We start from the raw sequence: 21063 nt of genomic DNA, 5'->3' as shown, positions 1-21063 counted from the left end.
GACTGACTGACTGGCTGACTGACTGACTGCCTGACTGACTGGCTGGCTGACTGGCTGACTGACTGGCTGACTGGCTGGCTGGCTGACTGACTGGCTGGCTGACTGGCTGACTGACTGGCTGACTGACTGGCTGGCTGACTGGCTGACTGACTGGCTGACTGACTGGCTGGCTGGCTGACTGGCTGGCTGACTGGCTGACTGGCTGGCTGACTGGCTGGCTGACTGGCTGACTGGCTGACTGGCTGACTGACTGACTGGCTGGCTGGCTGACTGGCTGGCTGGCTGACTGACTGGCTGACTGGCTGACTGACTGGCTGACTGGCAGACTGACTAGACTGACTGGCTGGCTGACTGACTGGCTGACTGACTGGCTGGCTGACTGGCTGGCTGACTGGCTGGCTGACTGGCTGGCTGACTGGCTGGCTGACTGACTGGCTGGCTGACTGACTGGCTGACTGACTGGCTGAGTGGCTGGCTGACTGACTGGCTGACTGGCTGGCTGACTGGCTGGCTGACTAGGGCAGCAGACCTGTATGCTGGCACACTGGTGTTAATAGTCAGTCAGTGTGTCCCGGTGGCACGAGCACTGTGTGTGCATGTGTGTGTGTGACTGTGTGTTCACAACCAGAGCAATGAGTGAAGTGTCCGTGGTGTGTGTAGGGTCATTTCAGTCTAGAAATAAAGAGAGAACAACACTCAAAGATGTTAAAAAGCAGCCAGGAGTTTCACAGTATTTCTATTGAGGATTTCCGTTGGACATAGAAACACATTCTAAAGACATCTTTCCAACTCATCATCACGCTTTGATCATTTGAAATCTGCTGTGTAGTGCAAGGGCAAAAAAAAATAAAAGTGCACCCAGGACCGAGTTTGGGAAACCCTGGTCTAGAACATTCCGCTGGTCCATTTCTGTCCCAGGACGTGAAACATGTGTCAACAATTTACACACACGTGTATATTTATTATGTGTGTCGGTCCGTGTGTGCGCGTCGGTCCGTGTGTGCGCGTCGGTCCGTGTGTGTGCGTCCACCTACTTGACGTTGGTGTTGGTACAGATGATGTACTCGATCTCATCGGAGTAGGGGTTCTGGAAGGTGAAGGAGCTGGTGCGGATTAACATCCACTCTCTGTTCTTCATACGAAACCTGTACATTACAGACAGCACCTGGCCTTTCAACTTTACCACCTGGAGAGGGAGGGAAGGAGAGAGGGAAGGAGAGAGGGAAGGAGAGAGGGAGGACAAAGGTTACATAAGACACATCACAGACAACCTGACCACCTAGAATGGAGGGAAGGGGAACCTTGCGTGTGTGTTTGTGGAGGGGTCAACACATACTGTAGAGACGGAGAGAAACAGAGAAGAGAGACAAATGTTCTTACAAAGAAGAAAAAGGAGTCATTTGAGGCTGGACAGAGTTGGGAGAACTCAACAAAAAAGGCTGATAAATTTCTTATTGGTCAGCTTTGATCCATCAGCGTCAAACTGACGTCTTCCTGGAGAGTTTCTCCATCCTGGGTGTGGAGCGTAGAAATCAGGTGGACTTCAGAAGATTTTAGGTTTTCAGTTCCACCCAGTCTAATCTCCCCACCCATACTTCCTCCTACCATACCAGTCTAATCTCCCCACCCATACCTCTCCTACCATACCAGTCTAATCTCCCCACCCATACCTCTCCTACCATACCAGTCTAATCTCCCCACCCATCTCCCCACCCATACCTCTCCTACCATACCAGTCTAATCTCCCCACCCATACCTCTTCTACTATACCAGTCTAATCTCCCCCCCCATACCTCTCCTACCATACCAGTCTAATCTCCCCACCCATACCTCTCCTGCCATATACCAGTCTAATCTCCCCACCCATACCTCTCCTACCATACCAGTCTAATCTCCCCACCCATACCTCTCCTGCCATACCAATCTAATCTCCCCATCTATACCTCTCCTGCCATACCAGTCTAATCTCCCCATCCATACCTCTCCTACCATACCAGTCTAATCTCCCCATCCATACCTCTCCTACCATACCAGTCTAATCTCCCCACCCATACCTCTCCTGCCATACCAATCTAATCTCCCCAACCATACCTCTCCTACTATACCAGTCTAATCTCCCCACCCATACCTCTCCTACCATACCAGTCTAATCTCCCCACCCATACCTCTCCTACCATACCAGTCTAATCTCCCCACCCATTCCTCTCCTGCCATACCAATCTAATCTCCCCACCCATACCTCTCCTACTATACCAGTCTAATCTCCCCATCCATACCTCTCCTACCATACCAGTCTAATCTCCCCACCCATACCTCTCCTACCATACCAGTCTAATCTCCCCACCCATACCTCTCCTGCCATACCAATCTAATCTCCCCACCCATACCTCTCCTGCCATACCAGTCTAATCTCCCCACCCATACCTCTCCTACCATACCAGTCTAATCTCCCCACCCATACCTCTCCTGCCATACCAGTCTAATCTCCCCATCCATACCTCTCCTGCCATACCAGTCTAATCTCCCCACCCATACCTCTCCTACTATACCAGTCTAATCTCCCCACCCATACCTCTCCTGCCATACCAGTCTAATCTCCCCACCCATACCTCTCCTGCCATACCAGTCTAATCTTCACACCCATACCTCTCCTACCATACCAGTCTAATCTCCCCACCCATACCTCTCCTACCATACCAGTCTAATCTCCCCACCCATACCTCTCCTACTATATCAGTCTAATCTCCCCACCCATACCAGTCTAATCTCCCCACCCATACCTCTCCTACCATACCAGTCTAATCTCCCCACCCATACCTCTCCTACTATACCAGTCTAATCTCCCCACCCATACCTCTCCTACCATACCAGTCTAATCTCCCCACCCATACATCTCCCCACCCATACCTCTCCTACTATACCAGTCTAATCTCCCCACCCATACCTCTCCTACCATACCAGTCTAATCTCCCCACCCATACCTCTCCTACTATACCATTCTGAACAAACACACACCCCTACCTGTCTCTCTCTGATATTCCCTCCATCAGCATACCAGTGAACCTCACCTGTCAATCTGTCTAATGGATGTGCTGCTTTGCATCTAAATGCAAAATGTCTTTCAGTTAGGGATCTGAAATGGCCATTCATAATGAAAGCTCTGTGGACAATCTCAGAGACATGGAAGAGTGGTGTTCCTTTCACACAGAGGGCACCGCCAGCTAAACAACAGCGGGAGAAGAAATGTCATCTAATTTTGAGGAAAAGGCACAATTTCCTTATTGACTTGTGCAAATGTGGATTAGCCGCGTTTTGACCGCACCTTTTATTCAGAACATATCTCATTGTTTAAACATGGGCTAGGGAGGGAGTGAGCATCCTATTGGTCAGAATGTATGACCTGTGACCTCGGTAACAGAAAGAGACAGTGGAGTAGTCTGTCGTTCCTGGCTGCAAATTCCCTATGTACTGCACCACTGCTGTCCTGAGCCTGGGGCTAAGCAGTACACTGTGTGTATGGAACTGAAAGTGATGTGAGATTCACCTACAGAGACACTGGAAAGTGTGTGTCCGTGCTGGTTTGTCTCTCTGTTTTTGTGCGTGTGTGTATTTGTGTCTTCTAGGTCATGATTACCTGTATGAGAGATTATCCCAGGAAGTGAAAGGCCAGGGCAGGACGGGGCTACAGCCCAGAGGGTGCGCCCCAAATGGTACTATATTCCCTACTTAATGCACTACTTCAGACCAGAGCACGTAGTGCACTATAAAGGGAATAGGGCGCCATCTGGGACGCAGGTGGTAAGGCGGACCACCAATTATCCCAATACTTCTACTCTACTGTCAGCGACTGAGGCTGGGCTGATAACTACATAGAGAGAGACAGGAGGTAGAGAGGAGGTGAGGGGAAGGGAGAGAAAGAGAGCAGGAGAGAGGGGAGAGAGAGAGGAGGTGAGGGGAAGGGAGAGAAAGAGAGCAGGAGAGAGGGGAGAGAGAGAGGAGGTGAGTGGAAGGGAGAGAAAGAGAGCAGGAGAGAGGGGAGAGAGAGAGGAGGTGAGGGGAAGGGAGAGAAAGAGAGCAGGAGAGAGAGAGAGAGGTGGTGAGGGGAAGGGAGAGAAAGAGAGCAGGAGAGAGGGGAGAGAGAGAGAGAGGAGGTGAGGGGAAGGGAGAGAAAGAGAGCAGGAGAGAGGGGAGAGATAGAGGAGGTGAGGGGAAGGGAGAGAAAGAGAGCAGGAGAGAGGGGAGAGAGAGAGGTGAGGGGAAGGGAGAGAAAGAGAGCAGGAGAGAGGGGAGAGAGAGAGAGGAGGTGAGGGGAAGGGAGAGAAAGAGAGCAGGAGAGAGAGGTGGTGAGGGGAAGGGAGAGAAAGAGAGCAGGAGAGGGGAGAGAGAGAGGAGGTGAGGGGAAGGGAGAGAAAGAGAGCAAGAGAGAGGGGAGAGAGAGAGGAGGTGAGGGGAAGGGAGAGAAAGAGAGCAGGAGAGAGGGGAGAGAGAGAGGAGGTGAGGGGAAGGGAGAGAAAGAGAGCAGGAGAGAGGGGAGAGAGAGAAGAGGTGAGGGGAAGGGAGAGAAAGAGAGCAGGAGAGAGAGAGGAGGTGAGGGGAAGGGAGAGAAAGAGAGCAGGAGAGAGGGGAGAGAGAGAGAGAGGAGGTGAGGGGAAGGGAGAGAAAGAGAGCAGGGGAGAGGGGAGAGAGAGAGAGAGGAGGTGAGGGGAAGGGAGAGAAAGAGAGCAGGAGAGGGGAGAGAGAGCGCGAGAGAGAGAGAGAGAGAGAGAGAGAGAGAGAGAGAGAGAGAGGAGGTGAGGGGAAGGGAGAGAAAGAGTGCAGGAGAGAGGGGAGAGAGAGAGAGGAGGTGAGGGGAAGGGAGAGAAAGAGAGCAAGAGAGAGGGGAGAGAGAGAGGAGGTGAGGGGAAGGGAGAGAAAGAGAGCAGGAGAGAGGGGAGAGAGAGAGGAGGTGAGGGGAATGGAGAGAAAGAGAGCAGGAGAGAGAGAGGAGGTGAGGGGAAGGGAGAGAAAGAGAGCAGGAGAGAGGGGAGACAGAGAGCGAGGAGGTGAGGGGAAGGGAGAGAAAGAGAGCAGGAGAGAGGGGAGAGCGAGAGGTGAGGGGAAGGGAGCGAAAGAGCAGGAGAGAGGGGAGAGAGAGAGGAGGTGAGGGGAAGGGAGAGAAAGAGAGCAGGAGAGAGAGGAGGTGAGGGGAAGGGAGAGAAAGAGTGCAGGAGAGAGGGGAGAGAGAGAGAGGAGGTGAGGGGAAGGGAGAGAAAGAGAGCAGGAGAGAGGGGAGAGAGAGAGGAGGTGAGGGGAAGGGAGAGAAAGAGAGCAGGAGAGAGGGGAGAGAGAGAGGAGGTGAGGGGAAGGGAGAGAAAGAGAGCAGGAGAGAGGGAGAGAGAGGTGAGGGGGAAGGGAGAGAAAGAGAGCAGGAGAGAGGGGAGAGAGAGAGGAGGTGAGGGGAAGGGAGAGAAAGAGAGCAGGAGAGAGTGGAGAGAGAGAGGAGGTGAGGGGAAGGGAGAGAAAGAGAGCAGGAGAGAGGGGAGAGAGAGAGGTGAGGGGAAGGGAGAGAAAGAGAGCAGGAGAGAGGGGAGAGAGAGAGGAGGTGAGGGGAAGGGAGAGAAAGAGTGCAAAAGAGAGGGGAGAGAGAGAGGAGGTGAGGGGAAGGGAGAGAAAGAGAGCAGGAGAGAGAGAGGAGGTGAGGGGAAGGGAGAGAAAGAGAGCAGGAGAGAGGGGAGAGAGAGAGGAGGTGAGGGGAAGGGAGAGAAAGAGAGCAGGAGAGAGTGGAGAGAGAGAGGAGGTGAGGGGAAGGGAGAGAAAGAGAGCAAGAGAGAGGGGAGAGAGAGAGGAGGTGAGGGGAAGGGAGAGAAAGAGAGCAGGAGAGAGTGGAGAGAGAGAGGAGGTGAGGGGAAGGGAGAGAAAGAGTGCAAGAGAGAGGGGAGAGAGAGAGGAGGTGAGGGGAAGGGAGAGAAAGAGAGCAGGAGAGAGTGGAGAGAGAGAGGAGGTGAGGGGAAGGGAGAGAAAGAGTGCAAGAGAGAGGGGAGAGAGAGAGGAGGTGAGGGGAAGGGAGAGAGAGAAAGAGAGCAGGAGAGAGAGAGGAGGTGAGGGGAAGGGAGAGAAAGAGAGCAGGAGAGAGGAGAGAGAGAGGAGAGTGAGGGGAAGGGAGAGAAAGAGAGCAGGAGAGAGTGGAGAGAGAGAGGAGGTGAGGGGAAGGGAGAGAAAGAGAGCAAGAGAGAGGGAGAGAGAGAGGAGGTGAGGGGAAGGGAGAGAAAGAGAGCAGGAGAGAGTGGAGAGAGAGAGGAGGTGAGGGGAAGGGAGAGAAAGAGTGCAAGAGAGAGGGGAGAGAGAGAGGAGGTGAGGGGAAGGGAGAGAAAGAGAGCAGGAGAGAGGGGAGAGAGGAGGTGAGGGGAAGGGAGAGAAAGAGAGCAGGAGAGAGGGGAGAGAGAGAGGAGGTGAGGGGAAGGGAGAGAAAGAGAGCAGGAGAGAGGGGAGAGAGAGAGGAGGTGAGGGGAAGGGAGAGAAAGAGAGCAGGAGAGAGTGGAGAGAGAGAGGAGGTGAGGGGAAGGGAGAGAAAGAGTGCAAGAGAGAGGGGAGAGAGAGAGGAGGTGAGGGGAAGGGAGAGAAAGAGAGCAGGAGAGAGGGGAGAGAGAGAGGAGGTGAGGGGAAGGGAAAGAAAGAGAGCAGGAGAGAGGGGAGAGAGAGAGGAGGTGAGGGGAAGGGAGAGAAAGAGAGCAGGAGAGAGGGGAGAGAGAGAAGAGGTGAGGGGAAGGGAGAGAAAGAGAGCAGGAGAGAGAGAGGAGGTGAGGGGAAGGGAGAGAAAGAGAGCAGGAGAGAGAGGAGGTGAGGGGAAGGGAGAGAAAGAGAGCAGGAGGGGAGAGAGAGAGGGAGCAAGGTAGAGATGGTGTGCAAGAGAACAAAGTGCATTTGAGTGAAAAATACTTACAACCCTTATCTCTATCTCTCAATCTTTCATTACCTGAGCTGGAGTGGTTCCTACACGCTACGTGTGTGTGTGTGTATGTCATTACCTGCCTCTGAGGATTTTAAATGAATTAACAGTCAGTAGGCTGGGAAAACAAAAATGGTTTTCTGCCAAGAAAAACTGTGTTGCACAAAAGTCAATCGCATACAAACCAATCAAAGCTGACACGCCAAAGCTATTGGACTGTCAATACCTGAACACAAAGGTACCAGCGTCTCTCTCTACCTGTCCCTTTACCTGTCCATCTCTCTCCCTCTCTCTACCTGTCCCTTTACCTGGCCGTCTGTCTCTCTACCTGTCCGTCTCGCCCCCTCTACCTGTCCCTTTTACCTGTCCATCTCTCCCTCTCCTTACCTGTCCCTTTACCTGTCCCTCTGTCTCTCTATCTGTCCGTCTGTCTCTCTGCCTGTCCGTCTCGCTCTCTCTACCTGTCCCTTGACTTTTCCGTCTCTCTCTACCTGTCCCTTTACCTGTCCGCCTGTCTCTCTACCTGTCCAACTGTCTCTTTACCTGTCTGTCTCGCTCTCTCTACCTGTTCCTTTACTTGTCCGTCTGTCTCTCTACCTGTCCGTCTCGCTCCGTCTCGCTCTACCTGTCCCTTTACCTGTCCGTCTCGCTCTCCCTACCTGTCCCTTTACCTGTCCGTCTCGCTACCCCCTACCTGTCCCTTTACCCGTCCGTCTACCTGCTCTCCCTACCTGTCCCTTTACCCGTCCGTCTCGCTCTCCCTACCTGTCCCTTTACCCGTCCGTCTCGCTCTCCCTACCTGTCCCTTTACCTGTCCGTCTCGCTCTCCCTACCTGTCCCTTTACCTGTCCGTCTCGCTCGCTCTACCTGTCTCTCTACCTGTCCGTCTCGCTCGCTCGCTCTACCTGTCCCTTTACCTGTCCGTCTCGCTCTCCCTACCTGTCCCTTTACCTGTCCGTCTCGCTCTCCCTACCTGTCCCTTTACCCGTCCGTCTCGCTCTCCCTACCTGTCCCTTTACCCGTCCGTCTCGCTCTCCCTACCTGTCCCTTTACCTGTCCGTCCCTTTACCTGTCCGTCTCGCTCTCCCTACCTGTCCCTTTACCCGTCCGTCTCGCTCTCCCTACCTGTCCCTTTACCTGTCCGTCTCGCTCTCCCTACCTGTCCCTTTACCTGTCCGTCTCGCTCTCCCTACCTGTCCCTTTACCCGTCCGTCTCGCTCTCCCTACCTGTCCCTTTACCCGTCCGTCTCGCTCTCCCTACCTGTCCCTTTACCCGTCCGTCTGTCTCGCTACCTGCATCTCTCGCGCTACCTGTGTCTGTCTGGCGCTACCTGTGTGCCTGTCTGTCTGGCGCTACCTGTCTGGCACTACCTGTGTCTGCCTGTCTGTCTGTCTGGCACCACCTGTCTGTCTGTCTGTCGCTATCCGTCTGTCTCTGTCTGTCTGGCGCTACCTGTCTGGCACTACATGTGTTTGTCTGTCTGGCACTACCTATCTGTCTGTCTGTCGCTACATGTCTGTCTGTAAGTCTGTCTGACACTACCTGTGTCTGTCCGTCTGGCGCTACCTATCTGTCTGTCTGTCGCTACATGTCTGTCTGTATGTCTGTCTGACACTACCTGTGTCTGTCCGTCTGGCGCTACCTATCTGTCTGCCTGTCGCTACCTGTCTGTCTCTCTGTATATGTGTGTGTGTGTGTGTGTGTGTGTGTGTGTGTGTGTGTGTGTGTGTGTGTGTGTGTGTGTGTGTGTGTGTGTGTGTGTGTGTGTGTGTGTGGTGTGTGTGTGGGGTTTCTGTTCCCTGGAAGGAATGTAAAATAATATTGCCCTAACAAAACATTCCTCAAGGATAGTCTCTCTCACACACATACACGTTGATATTTCAACTTTCACCTCATTGCTGGTGTTCAGTACACGGCACTCCCCTGGCAGACACGCTGAACCGCAACGCAGAGGACACACACCTGGGTGCTCAGATAGAAATATATCATGTAGAACAGATCCGTCAGTCCAGTTTATTAGGATTAGGCAATAGGGTTCGCTCTACTCCTTACATTTCTATCCACGACGTTGTGAACGTTTCATCCTTCTGAACAGAACCCTGCAGTGTGGTCCTGTCAGCTGCTGACAGAGCACATCTTAAACCATTACAGATTGGCCAATAGTATTGGCCTGTCTGCCAGTCCTTGGCATGGCTCCAGGCTTTAGACTAGGCAGACGAAGGCACTGGATTTATGACCATTAATTCCCCAGGTGGGTTATTGAGTGTCTTTTAGAATCTTATTAAGTCCGTCGGTAGGTAATGGATGAACAATGTTCTCAATGCTAACTATGATCTTGATGGTTTGGTGGAAACTCGCCCCTGAGAAAGAGCATGTTTTTGATAGCTTCATTTACAGGTTAGTCTAGAGTTGGAAAATTCCAGTAACTTTCCCCAATTTCCCAGGTTCTCCCCATGGGCCCGGGTCAGAAGTAGTGGACATCGACCTTAGTCAGGAGTAGTGGACATGGGCCCTGGTCAGGAGTAGCGAACATGGGCCCTGGTCAGGAGTAGCGAACATGGGCCCTGGTCAGAAGTAGCGAACATGGGCCCTGGTCAGGAGTAGTGAACTTGGGCCCTGGTCAGGAGTAGTGAACATGGGCCCTGGTCAGGAGTAGTGAACATGGGCCCTGGTCAGGAGTAGTGAACATGGGCCCTGGTCAGGAGTAGTGAACATGGGCCCTGGTCAGGAGTAGTGAACATGGGCCCTGGTCAGGAGTAGTGAACATGGGCCCTGGTCAGGAGTAGTGAACATGGGCCCTGGTCAGGAGTAGTGAACATGGGCCCTGGTCAGGAGTAGTGAACATTTGTCATTTCTGCTCGGCATTTCTGCTCAGCTGTACTTCTCCACTGGGATGAGAATTCACCAACAGGCATTCTATCAGCAGACAGCACTCTGACTGATGTGTAGCTACTGTTCTCCATCATTCAATCAGCAGACAGCACTCTGACTGATGTGTAGCTACTGTTCTCCATCATTCTATCAGCAGACATCACTCTGACTGATGTGTAGCTACTGTTCTCCATCATTCTATCAGCAGACAGCACTCTGATGTGGAGCTATTGTTCTCCATCATTCTATCAGCAGACAGCACTCTGACTGATGGAGAGCTACTGTTCTCCATCATTCTATCAGCAGACAGCACTCTGACTGATGGAGAGCTACTGTTCTCCATCATTCTATCAGCAGACAGCACTCTGATGTGGAGCTATTGTTCTCCATCATTCTATCAGCAGACAGCACTCTGATGTGGAGCTGAGACAGCACTCTGATGGAGAGCTACTGTTCTCCATCATTCTATCAGCAGACAGCACTCTGACTGATGGAGAGCTACTGTTCTCCATCATTCTATCAGCAGACAGCACTCTGACTGATGTGGAGCTACTGTTCTCCATCATTCAATCAGCAGACAGCACTCTGATGTGGAGCTACTGTTCTCCATCATTCTATCAGCAGACAGCACTCTGACTGATGTGGAGCTACTGTTCTCCATCATTCTATCAGCAGACAGCACTCTGATGTGGAGCTACTGTTCTCCATCATTCTATCAGCAGACAGCACTGACTGATGTGGAGCTACTGTTCTCCATCATTCTATCAGCAGACAGCACTCTGACTGATGCGGAGCTACTTTTCTTTTCTCCGGTAAAATGCACGATTAGGAAATGTAGCCTGCTACATTCTTTCTATAATAAACATTAGAAATTTTGATGGCCATGCATAGTTTTAGCTGTTTCATTTTAAGCTCATTTACTTGTGTGGCTGCCAGCCAAATAGTGTTGCACTTCTGTTGTCAACTGATGAAAATGAAGCTATTTTCTGCCAAAACTATAGTTGCAAGTCCCTGATGTAATGATATTTTCAGAAAATACACAAACGCAGAGGACTAAAAGTCAATAGGGAATTAACGATCATGGTAATAGTTGTTTTTCATTTCAACATCTGTTCAGAATCTTTGTAGGGGTTTCAGTCCTGGACTTATAGCTGTAGCAAGTTCTCATTGGTCCAAATGGACTATTCATTGAGCCGGAAGCAGGATACTTGTTATTTGACCATTGGCCCAATTTTACTGCTATGAATTCTAATTGGTCAACCACAGGCTACGGGTTGGGTTATAAATGACATCCTGTCTCTTTGCTCTGTGGAGAAACAGGGAAGAATGAACATCTACCATTTACTTCCTAGCATAACAACTTTATTTGTTCTCTTTGAATAAACCTGTTTCTCCCCTTGATTTGCTTTGGGGTTGAAGAGTAACATCAACTGCTAACACTGATCACTTTTTTATTGAAAGACAACGCAACCCCAGTCAATACACAGCTGGAATCACTTGCTCCTGCTTTCTCCGGTTGTGCTATTTACAAACATGTGACTGGCTCAACTGTTCTGGGAAACTACGGTCAGCTTCATGATGTGAAATAATGTGACTGGCTCAACTGTTCTGGGGAACTACGGTCAGCTTCATGATGTGAAATAATGTGACTGGCTCAACTGTTCTGGGGAACTACGGTCTGCTTCATTATGTAAAATAATGTGACTGGCTCAACTGTTCTGGGGAACTACGGTCTGCTTCATTATGTAAAATAATGTGACTGGCTCAACTGTTCTGGGGAACTACGGTCTGCTTCATTATGTAAAATAATGTGACTGGCTCAACTGTTCTGGGGAACTACGGTCAGCTTCATGATGTAAAATAATGTGACTGGCTCAACTGTTCTGGGGAACTACGGTCTGCTTCATTATGTAAAATAATGTGACTGGCTCAACTGTTCTGGGGAACTACGGTCAGCTTCATGATGTAAAATAATGTGACTGGCTCAACTGTTCTGGGGAACTACGGTCTGCTTCATTATGTAAAATAATGTGACTGGCTCAACTGTTCTGGGGAACTACGGTCTGCTTCATGATGTAAAATAATGTGACTGGCTTAACTGTTCTGGGGAACTACGGTCAGCTTCATTATGTAAAATAATGTGACTGGCTTAACTGTTCTGGGGAACTACGGTCTGCTTCATTATGTAAAATAATGTGACTGGCTCAACTGTTCTGGGGAACTACGGTCTGCTTCATGATGTAAAATAATGTGACTGGCTCAACTGTTCTGGGGAACTACGGTCTGCTTCATTATGTAAAATAATGTGACTGGCTCAACTGTTCTGGGGAACTACGGTCAGCTTCATGATGTAAAATAATGTGACTGGCTCAACTGTTCTGGGGAACTACGGTCAGCTTCATGATGTAAAATAATGTGACTGGCTCAACTGTTCTGGGGAACTACGGTCAGCTACGGTCATGATGTAAAATAATGTGACTGGCTCATGATGTAAAATAATGTGACTGGCTCAACTGTTCTGGGGAACTACGGTCAGCTTCATGATGTAAAATAATGTGACTGGCTCAACTGTTCTGGGGAACTACGGTCTGCTTCATTATGTAAAATAATGTGACTGGCTCAACTGTTCTGGGGAACTACGGTCAGCTTCATTATGTAAAATAATGTGACTGGCTCAACTGTTCTGGGGAACTACGGTCAGCTTCATTATGTAAAATAATGTGACTGGCTCAACTGTTCTGGGGAACTACGGTCAGCTTCATGATGTAAAATAATGTGACTGGCTCAACTGTTCTGGGGAACTACGGTCTGCTTCATTATGTAAAATAATGTGACAGGTGAAATGAAGAACGCAATCCGCTTTATCTCCTAACATATTGCAATAGTTGACTGCAGGTATTTACTTAAAAAGTAGCTACAAAAAATAAAATGTATTGAAAAACTTCAAAGAAATTGTTTCAATGCTATTGACTGTATTGAAAAACCATCCCGTGGCTACCCCAGTATACGGTATACTGCCCATCCTCTGTCACTCCTATTCTCTCCTCCACCCATCAAGTCCTTCTGTTATCACCCCATCCTTTTCTTCTACTCCTCCTCTTCACCCCTCTCCTCTCCTCTTCCCTCCTCTCCTCTTCCCCCCTCTCCCTCTGGTAGTATAGTACCTGTAGAAAGATATCTCAAGAGGTCTCTCTGTAGTCCTCTAAGTGACAGAACTCTTCCTCATACCTCCACTCTCCCTTCGTCCCTCCTCCACCTCTCCGTACCTGTTGAAAGCTCTCTCTCAGGTGACTCTGGTCCTCTGGGTGACAGAACTCCAGGATGTCTTTCCCCAGCAGATCCTACACAAGACAATGACACAATAAATACACACAAATTAATACAACTACACACTTCAGGTCAATTTTAAATCATGAAATACAAGTTCAATATATTAATTTTGAAACTTTGTCAAATTCCTGGACAATTTTTATTTTTTCAATGGAGATTCTTTATTGACAATGCCTTTTAGTCCAGAACTAGGCTTCCTCTGCCTGAGTTAGGACAACAGGCCATACAGATCATACATCATTCACACCCTTGGACTTGAGTCAATGGCCTTTCTCATTTCATCTTTCTTCCATTCCTTGCGGCTCTTTCTCATTGCAGAAAAAGGTCTAAGGGGAGGGACCTTGGACCTTCTCCTCCAATAAGGTTGAGAAGGTGCTGAGGAGATTGAGGGCTGAGGAATTGAGATCGAGCCAGTGATACATCTTTAAATCATTCTTCCTGTCATGGAGTGGTGTGCGGCCCAAGTGGCACCCTATTCCTTGGCCTGTTAGTGCACTACTTTTGAGAAGGACTCATAGGGCTCTGGTCAAAAGGAGTGCATGATGTAAGGAATAGGGTGCCATTTGGGGGGGGGGGGGGGGGACGGTTTCCTATAAACAAATAAATCACATTTTATTGGTCATATACACATGGTTAGCAGATGTTAATGCGAGTGTAACGAAATGCTTGTAGCCAAATGCAAACATCCTACATACACATAGCAGCTGCGCTGTAGACAACCATACACATTAACAAGGGAAATCAATCACAAAACAAACTCCCATCCTGCCAAGTGATCACTTTCTCATCCTAATAATGCGACTTTATGTTGGGAATCGGCCCACTTTCACTAATCTGTTTTCGTACTAACACACTTCACATGTACGTACTGACACACTTCACATGTACCTACTAACACACTTCACATGTACCTACTGACACATTTCACATGTACCTACTGACACACTTCACATGTACGTACTAACACACTTCACATGTACGTACTAACACACTTCACATGTACGTACTAACACACTTCACATGTACATACTAACACACTTCACATGTACATACTAACACACTTCACATGTACCTACTGACACACTTCACATGTACGTACTAACACACTTCACATGTACCTACTGACACACTTCACATGTACGTACTGACACACTTCACAAGTACGTACTGACACACTTCACATGTACGTACTAACACACTTCACATGTACCTACTGACACACTTCACATGTACGTACTGACACACTTCACAAGTACGTACTGACACACTTCACATGTACGTACTAACACACTTCACATGTACATACTAACACACTTCACATGTACCTACTGACACACTTCACATGTACGTACTAACACACTTCACATGTACCTACTGACACACTTCACATGTACGTACTGACACACTTCACATGTACGCACTAAACCACTTCACATGTACGTACTGACACACTTCACATGTACGCACTAAAACACTTCACATGTACGTACTAACACACTCCACATGTACGCACTAACACACTTCCCATGTACATACTAACACACTTCACATGTACCTACTAACACACTTCACGTGTACGTACTAACACACTTCACATGTACGTACTGACACACTTCACATGTACATACTAACACACTTCACATGTACGTACTAAAACACTTCACATGTACATACTGACACACTTCACATGTACATACTAACACACTTCACATGTACATACTAACACACTTCACATGTACGTACTGACACACTTCACATGTACCTACTAACACACTTCACATGTACCTACTAACACACTTCACATGTACGTACTAACACACTTCACATGTACGTACTAACACACTTCACATGTACGTACTAACACACTTCACATGTACGCACTAACACACTTCACATGTACGTACTAACACACTTCACATGTACGTACTGACACACTTCACATGTATGTACTAAAACACTTCACATGTACGTACTGACACACTTCACATGTACATACTAACACACTTCACATGTACGTACTAAAACACATCACATGTACGTACTGACACACTTCACATGTACGTACTGACACACTTCACATGTACATACTAACACACTTCACATGTACGTACTAACACACTTCACATGTACGTACTGACACACTTCACATGTACCTACTAACACACTTCACATGTACGTACTAACACACTTCACATGTACCTACTAACACACTTCACATGTACGTACTAACACACTTCACATGTACGTACTAACACACTTCACATGTACGTACTAACACACTTCACATGTACGTACTAACACACTTCACATGTACGCACTAACACACTTCACATGTACGTACTAACACACTTCACATGTACGTACTGACACACTTCACATGTATGTACTAAAACACTTCACATGTACGTACTGACACACTTCACATGTACATACTAACACACTTCACATGTACGTACTAAAACACATCACATGTACGTACTGACACACTTCACATGTACGTACTGACACACTTCACATGTACATACTAACACACTTCACATGTACGTACTAACACACTTCACATGTACGTACTGACACACTTCACATGTACCTACTAACACACTTCACATGTACGTACTAACACACTTCACATGTACCTACTAACACACTTCACATGTACGTACTAACACACTTCACATGTACGTACGAACACACTTTCAGACAGGGGTCTTACATTACAAGCCATCAAACAGGGCTCATCTCTCTTCAAACGGAAATATTAGGAACCAGGGTTTCTATGGCTGCTGTGAAAATGCATACGTCCCTTCCTTTCACTGCTGATCTAACATGGTGGGACAGCTGAAAACAAGGAGTACTAGTACAGCCTGTCTCCTTGATCTGATCATCAGCTGGGCCAGAAGATTCTCTTCCTCAATAGAAAGCAGTGAATTCATACTAGGAAAAGAGTATGACATCCTGGCATTTAAAGTCTACTCATTTATTTTTTTCAATTATACATACTATAAAACATACTATTGTTGCATACCCCAAAAACATATTTAGTACATAGGACCATTCAGTATGCAGACACACTTGGTGTTTCCCAGAGATTATATTCCAGGCAGTGCATAAAGACCATGAAATCAACATTTCGGGCCTCTTCAATTTCAAATGAAATCTGCTGAAAATAATTCTACAATGGCAGGGGAAACACTGCCCCAAAACACCTTTTGTCATCTTTACATTTAACAGTCTGTGACATGGCATCAAACGAGCTGCTCCATTTCATCAAGGAGGGTAGGAAACCTATTAACAGGTTACATCTCTACTGACCACAGATGTGTTCCTCTTGATAAAATAACAGAATGCTTTGATGTGACCTCGCAGACCGTTTCAGGTAAACAGGTTGTTTTGCAACATTATCTCAACATTTGTGATGAGTGGGCATGGAATCAGTGGCTCCAGTTCACCACAGGGGTTCTATTGTGATGAGTGGGCATGGAATCAGTGGCTCCAGTTCACCACAGGGGTTCTATTGTGATGAGTGGGCATGGAATCAGTGGCTCCAGTTCACCACAGGGGTTCTATTGTGATGAGTGGGCATGGAATCAGTGGCTCCAGTTCACCACAGGGGTTCTATTGTGATGAGTGGGCATGGAATCAGTGGCTCCAGTTCACCACAGGGGTTCTATTGTGATGAGTGGGCATGGAATCAGTGGCTCCAGTTCACCACAGGGGTTCTATTGTGATGAGTGGGCATGGAATCAGTGGCTCCAGTTCACCACAGGGGTTCTATTGTGATGAGTGGGCATGGAATCAGTGGCTCCAGTTCACCACAGGGGTTCTATTGTGATGAGTGGGCATGGAATCAGTGGCTCCAGTTCACCACAGGGGTTCTATTGTGATGAGTGGGCATGGAATCAGTGGCTCCAGTTCACCACAGGGGTTCTATTGTGATGAGAGGGCATGGAATCAGTGGCTCCAGTTCACCACAGGGGTTCTATTGTGATGAGTGGGCATGGAATCAGTGGCTCCAGTTCACCACAGGGGTTCTATTGTGATGAGAGGGCATGGAATCAGTGGCTCCAGTTCACCACAGGGGTTCTATTGTGATGAGTGGGCATGGAATCAGTGGCTCCAGTTCACCACAGGGGTTCTATTGTGATGAGTGGGCATGGAATCAGTGGCTCCAGTTCACCACAGGGGTTCTATTGTGATGAGAGGGCATGGAATCAGTGGCTCCAGTTCACCACAGGGGTTCTATTGTGATGAGTGGGCATGGAATCAGTGGCTCCAGTTCACCACAGGGGTTCTATTGTGATGAGAGGGCATGGAATCAGTGGCTCCAGTTCACCACAGGGGTTCTATTGTGATGAGTGGGCATGGAATCAGTGGCTCCAGTTCACCACAGGGGTTCTATTGTGATGAGTGGGCATGGACTTAGTGGCTCCAGTTCACCACAGGGGTTCTATTGTGATGAGTGGGCATGGAATCAGTGGCTCCAGTTCACCACAGGGGTTCTATTGTGATGAGTGGGCATGGAATCAGTGGCTCCAGTTCACCACAGGGGTTCTATTGTGAACTCTGACGAGTGGCATCACAGGCTGTTCCAATTGTTCCAATTTAAAAAAATGTTTTGCATCATCGTGCCCTACAAAATGCGACCCTGATTGTGATAAGTAGGGGGAGGAACCAACCTGAGGCTGGTATCCAATCACGTTGATGCACCGCGGGTCCACGAAAGTGATGATGCCGTCGGAGTTGTGGCGCGACAGGAACTCCGTGGGAACCGTCAGGCCGTTCATATCCATGGAAACGGGAGAGCTGGTCACCTAGGAGATGAGAGGGGTTAGTTAGATATATGTGAGAGAGATTAAAGGATGAAGGGACCAGAGTTAGATATATGTGAGAGAGATTAAAGGATGAAGGGACCAGAGTTAGATATATGTGAGAGATTAAAGGATGAAGGGACCAGAGAGTTAGATATATGTGAGAGAGATTAAAGGATGAAGGGACCAGAGAGTTAGATATACAGTGGGGCAAAAAGTATTTAGTCAGCCACCAATTGTGCAAGTTCTCCCACTTAAAAATAGGAGAGAGGCCTGTAATTTTCATCATAGGTACACTTCAATTGTGACAGACAAAATGAGAAACAAAAATCCAGAAAATCACATTGTAGGATGTTTAATGAATTTATTTGCAAATTATGGTGGAAAATAAGTATTTGGTCACCTACAAACAAGCAAGATTTCTTGCTCTCACAGACCTGTAACTTCTTCTTTAAGAGGCTCTTCTGTCGTCCACTCGTTACCTGTATTAATGGCACCTGTTTGAACTTGCTATCAGTATAAAAGACACCTGTCCACAACCTCAAACAGTCACACTCCAAACTCCACTATGGCCAAGACCAAAGAGCTGTCAAAGGACACCAGAAACACAATTGTAGACCTGAATCTGCAATAGGTAAGCAGCTTGGTTTGAAGAAATCAACTGTGGGAGCAATTATTAGGAAATGGAAGACATACAAGACCACTGATAATCTCCCTAGATCTGGGGCTCCATGCAAGATCTCACCCCGTGGGGTCAAAATGATCACAAGCAAAAATCCCAGAAACAAACGGGGGACCTAGTGAATGACCTGCAGAGAGCTGGGACCAAAGTAACAAAGCCTACCATCAGTAACACACTACGCCGCCAGGGACTCAAATCCTGCAGTGCCAGACGTGTCCCTCTGCTTAAGCCAGTACATGTCCAGGCCTGTCTGAAATTTGCTAGAGAGCATTTGGATGATCCAGAAGAAGATTGGGAGAATGTCATATGGTCAGATGAAACCAAAATATAACCTTTTGGTAAAATCTCAACTCGTCATGTTTGGAGGACAAAGAATGCTGAGTTGCATCCAAAGAACACCATACCTAGTGTGAAGCATGGGGGTGGAAACATCATGCTTTGGGGCTGTTTTTCTGCAAAGGGACCAGGACGACTGATCCGTGTAAAGGAAAGAATGAATGGGGACATGTATCGTGAGATTTTGAGTGAAAACCTCCTTCCATCAGCAAGGGCATTGAAGATGAAACGTGGCTGGGTCTTTCAGCATGACAATGATCCCAAACACACCGCCTGGGCAACGAAGGAGTGGCTTCGTAAGAAGCATTTCAAGGTCCTGGAGTGGCCTAGCCAGTCTCCAGATCTCAACTCCATAGAAAATCTTTGGAGGGAGTTGAAAGTCTGTGTTGCCCAGCAACAGCCCCAAAACATCACTGCTCTAGAGGAGATCTGCATAGAGGAATGGGCCAAAATACCAGCAACAGTGTGTGAAAACCTTGTGAAGATTTACAGAAAACGTTTGACCTCTGTCATTGCCAACAAAGGGTATATAACAAAGTATTGAGATAAACTTTTGTTATTGACCAAATACTTATTTTCCACCATAATTTGCAAATAAATTCATTAAAAATCCTACAATGTGATTTTCTGGATTTTTCTTCTCATTTTGTCTGTCATAGTTGAAGTGTACCTATGATGAAAATTACAGGCTTCTCTCATCTTTTCAATTGGGAGAACTTGCACAATTGATGGCTGACTAAATACTTTTTTGCCCCACTGTATGTGAGAGAGATTAAAGGTGGCACTGTGAAGAAGAAGGTAAAAAGCAGGAGGATGGGAGCACCAGGAAGGTTATATTTGAGGACTCATATTCAAGCGTCTCATAGTGGGAGTGCTGATCTAGGATCAGGTCCAACCCGTCCATTTAATCTAATTCATCAAGATCTAAAAGACTAAACTGATCCTAGATAGCACTTCTAGATAGCACTCCTACTACTCTGAGAAGCGGGGCACTTTTCCAGGAACGTGTTTAATGCATCTTAAAATGATCCTGTGTTGTGTTCCCCCACTAGCTAACGTTCACGACATCAAAGGCACCAAAGGCCTGTTTCTTCCTAATGTCATCAGATTATATAAACATGATATTTGTTGTAGCATTTGATGTGTCTCAAAAGTTTTGTCCAAAAGCAAGGAGAGATGAAATCTGGATTACAATGTCCTGAAAACTGTCCCAAGTGTTTAATTGGTCCTGAAAACTGTCCTAAGTGGTTAAATCGGCAGCGTTTGAGATACAGTAGAAAAGGTTTTATCAAAACTTAACAGAAAATATGAACTGTTTCGACCAATTAGCCAGATACTGTACATGTCTGGTGTGTCTTAAGCACATGTAAGCACCCTTTAAAACGCTCATTCTACACATTTTAAAAGGGGTAGAGAATTGCTAGGCAGTTGCAAAGCTAATGTCCTGCAATTTGACAATTGTTTTCATGTCTTATGTGTGTTGTCATGATACCAGGGATCGAAGCCCGACGGAGTAAACCGGGACACAGACCGCTGTCCGCCAGTTGAGTTTGGGGGGTATATGGGATACTACGAGGGGACAGTAGCAGTTCAACCCCTCTAAAACGTCAGAGAAGTCTGGGAGCTAAGAAGGTTAAGGTAGGAGATGTTGGACACAGGAATAAGGGTTGAACTGGTTGAGGCATTGAGGGGGGGAGTTATGGGAGGATGGGAAGAGGTCTTCAGTGCTCGTTCCACCTGTCTGCTCCATTACTGTAATCCTCCTATACTGATGCTCCCTGACAACCCCGTGCTCTCAGGTCACACCTTCTCATGCACCGACCCAACCAGAGCGAGCGAGCACGCACGCACACGCACGCACACACACACACACACACACACACACACACACACACACACACACACACACACACACACACACACACACACACACACACACACACACACACACACACACACACACACACACACACACACACACACACACACACACACACACACACACACACACAAGGTACCTGCAGTCTTCCGATGGCTACAAGGCAGTATTTACTGGTCTGTCCTGCCTCTGTGTCTTCTTCTGGTATGGTCATACCTGACATAGAGAGAA

At 47.9% G+C, this 21063-nt stretch overlaps 1 protein-coding gene across 1 annotated transcript in view; it reads right to left on the bottom strand.

Moving 5' to 3' along the window:
- LOC124020795 (aryl hydrocarbon receptor nuclear translocator 2-like) overlaps positions 1-21063 on the bottom strand; it is an 83318-nt gene that overhangs the window by 45599 nt on the left and 16656 nt on the right. The window contains exons 4-7 of the mRNA XM_046336068.1: positions 20972-21048; positions 17804-17938; positions 13064-13138; positions 1035-1186 (exon numbers count right to left, since the gene is read on the bottom strand). Coding sequence (XP_046192024.1) covers positions 1035-1186; positions 13064-13138; positions 17804-17938; positions 20972-21048 — 439 coding nt within the window. The remainder of the gene's footprint in view (positions 1-1034; positions 1187-13063; positions 13139-17803; positions 17939-20971; positions 21049-21063) is intronic.

This window comes from Oncorhynchus gorbuscha, unplaced genomic scaffold (genome assembly GCF_021184085.1).
Source record: "Oncorhynchus gorbuscha isolate QuinsamMale2020 ecotype Even-year unplaced genomic scaffold, OgorEven_v1.0 Un_scaffold_912, whole genome shotgun sequence".
Classification (NCBI taxonomy): Eukaryota; Metazoa; Chordata; class Actinopteri; order Salmoniformes; family Salmonidae; genus Oncorhynchus; species Oncorhynchus gorbuscha.
This window is presented reverse-complemented; position numbering and strand designations above follow the sequence as displayed.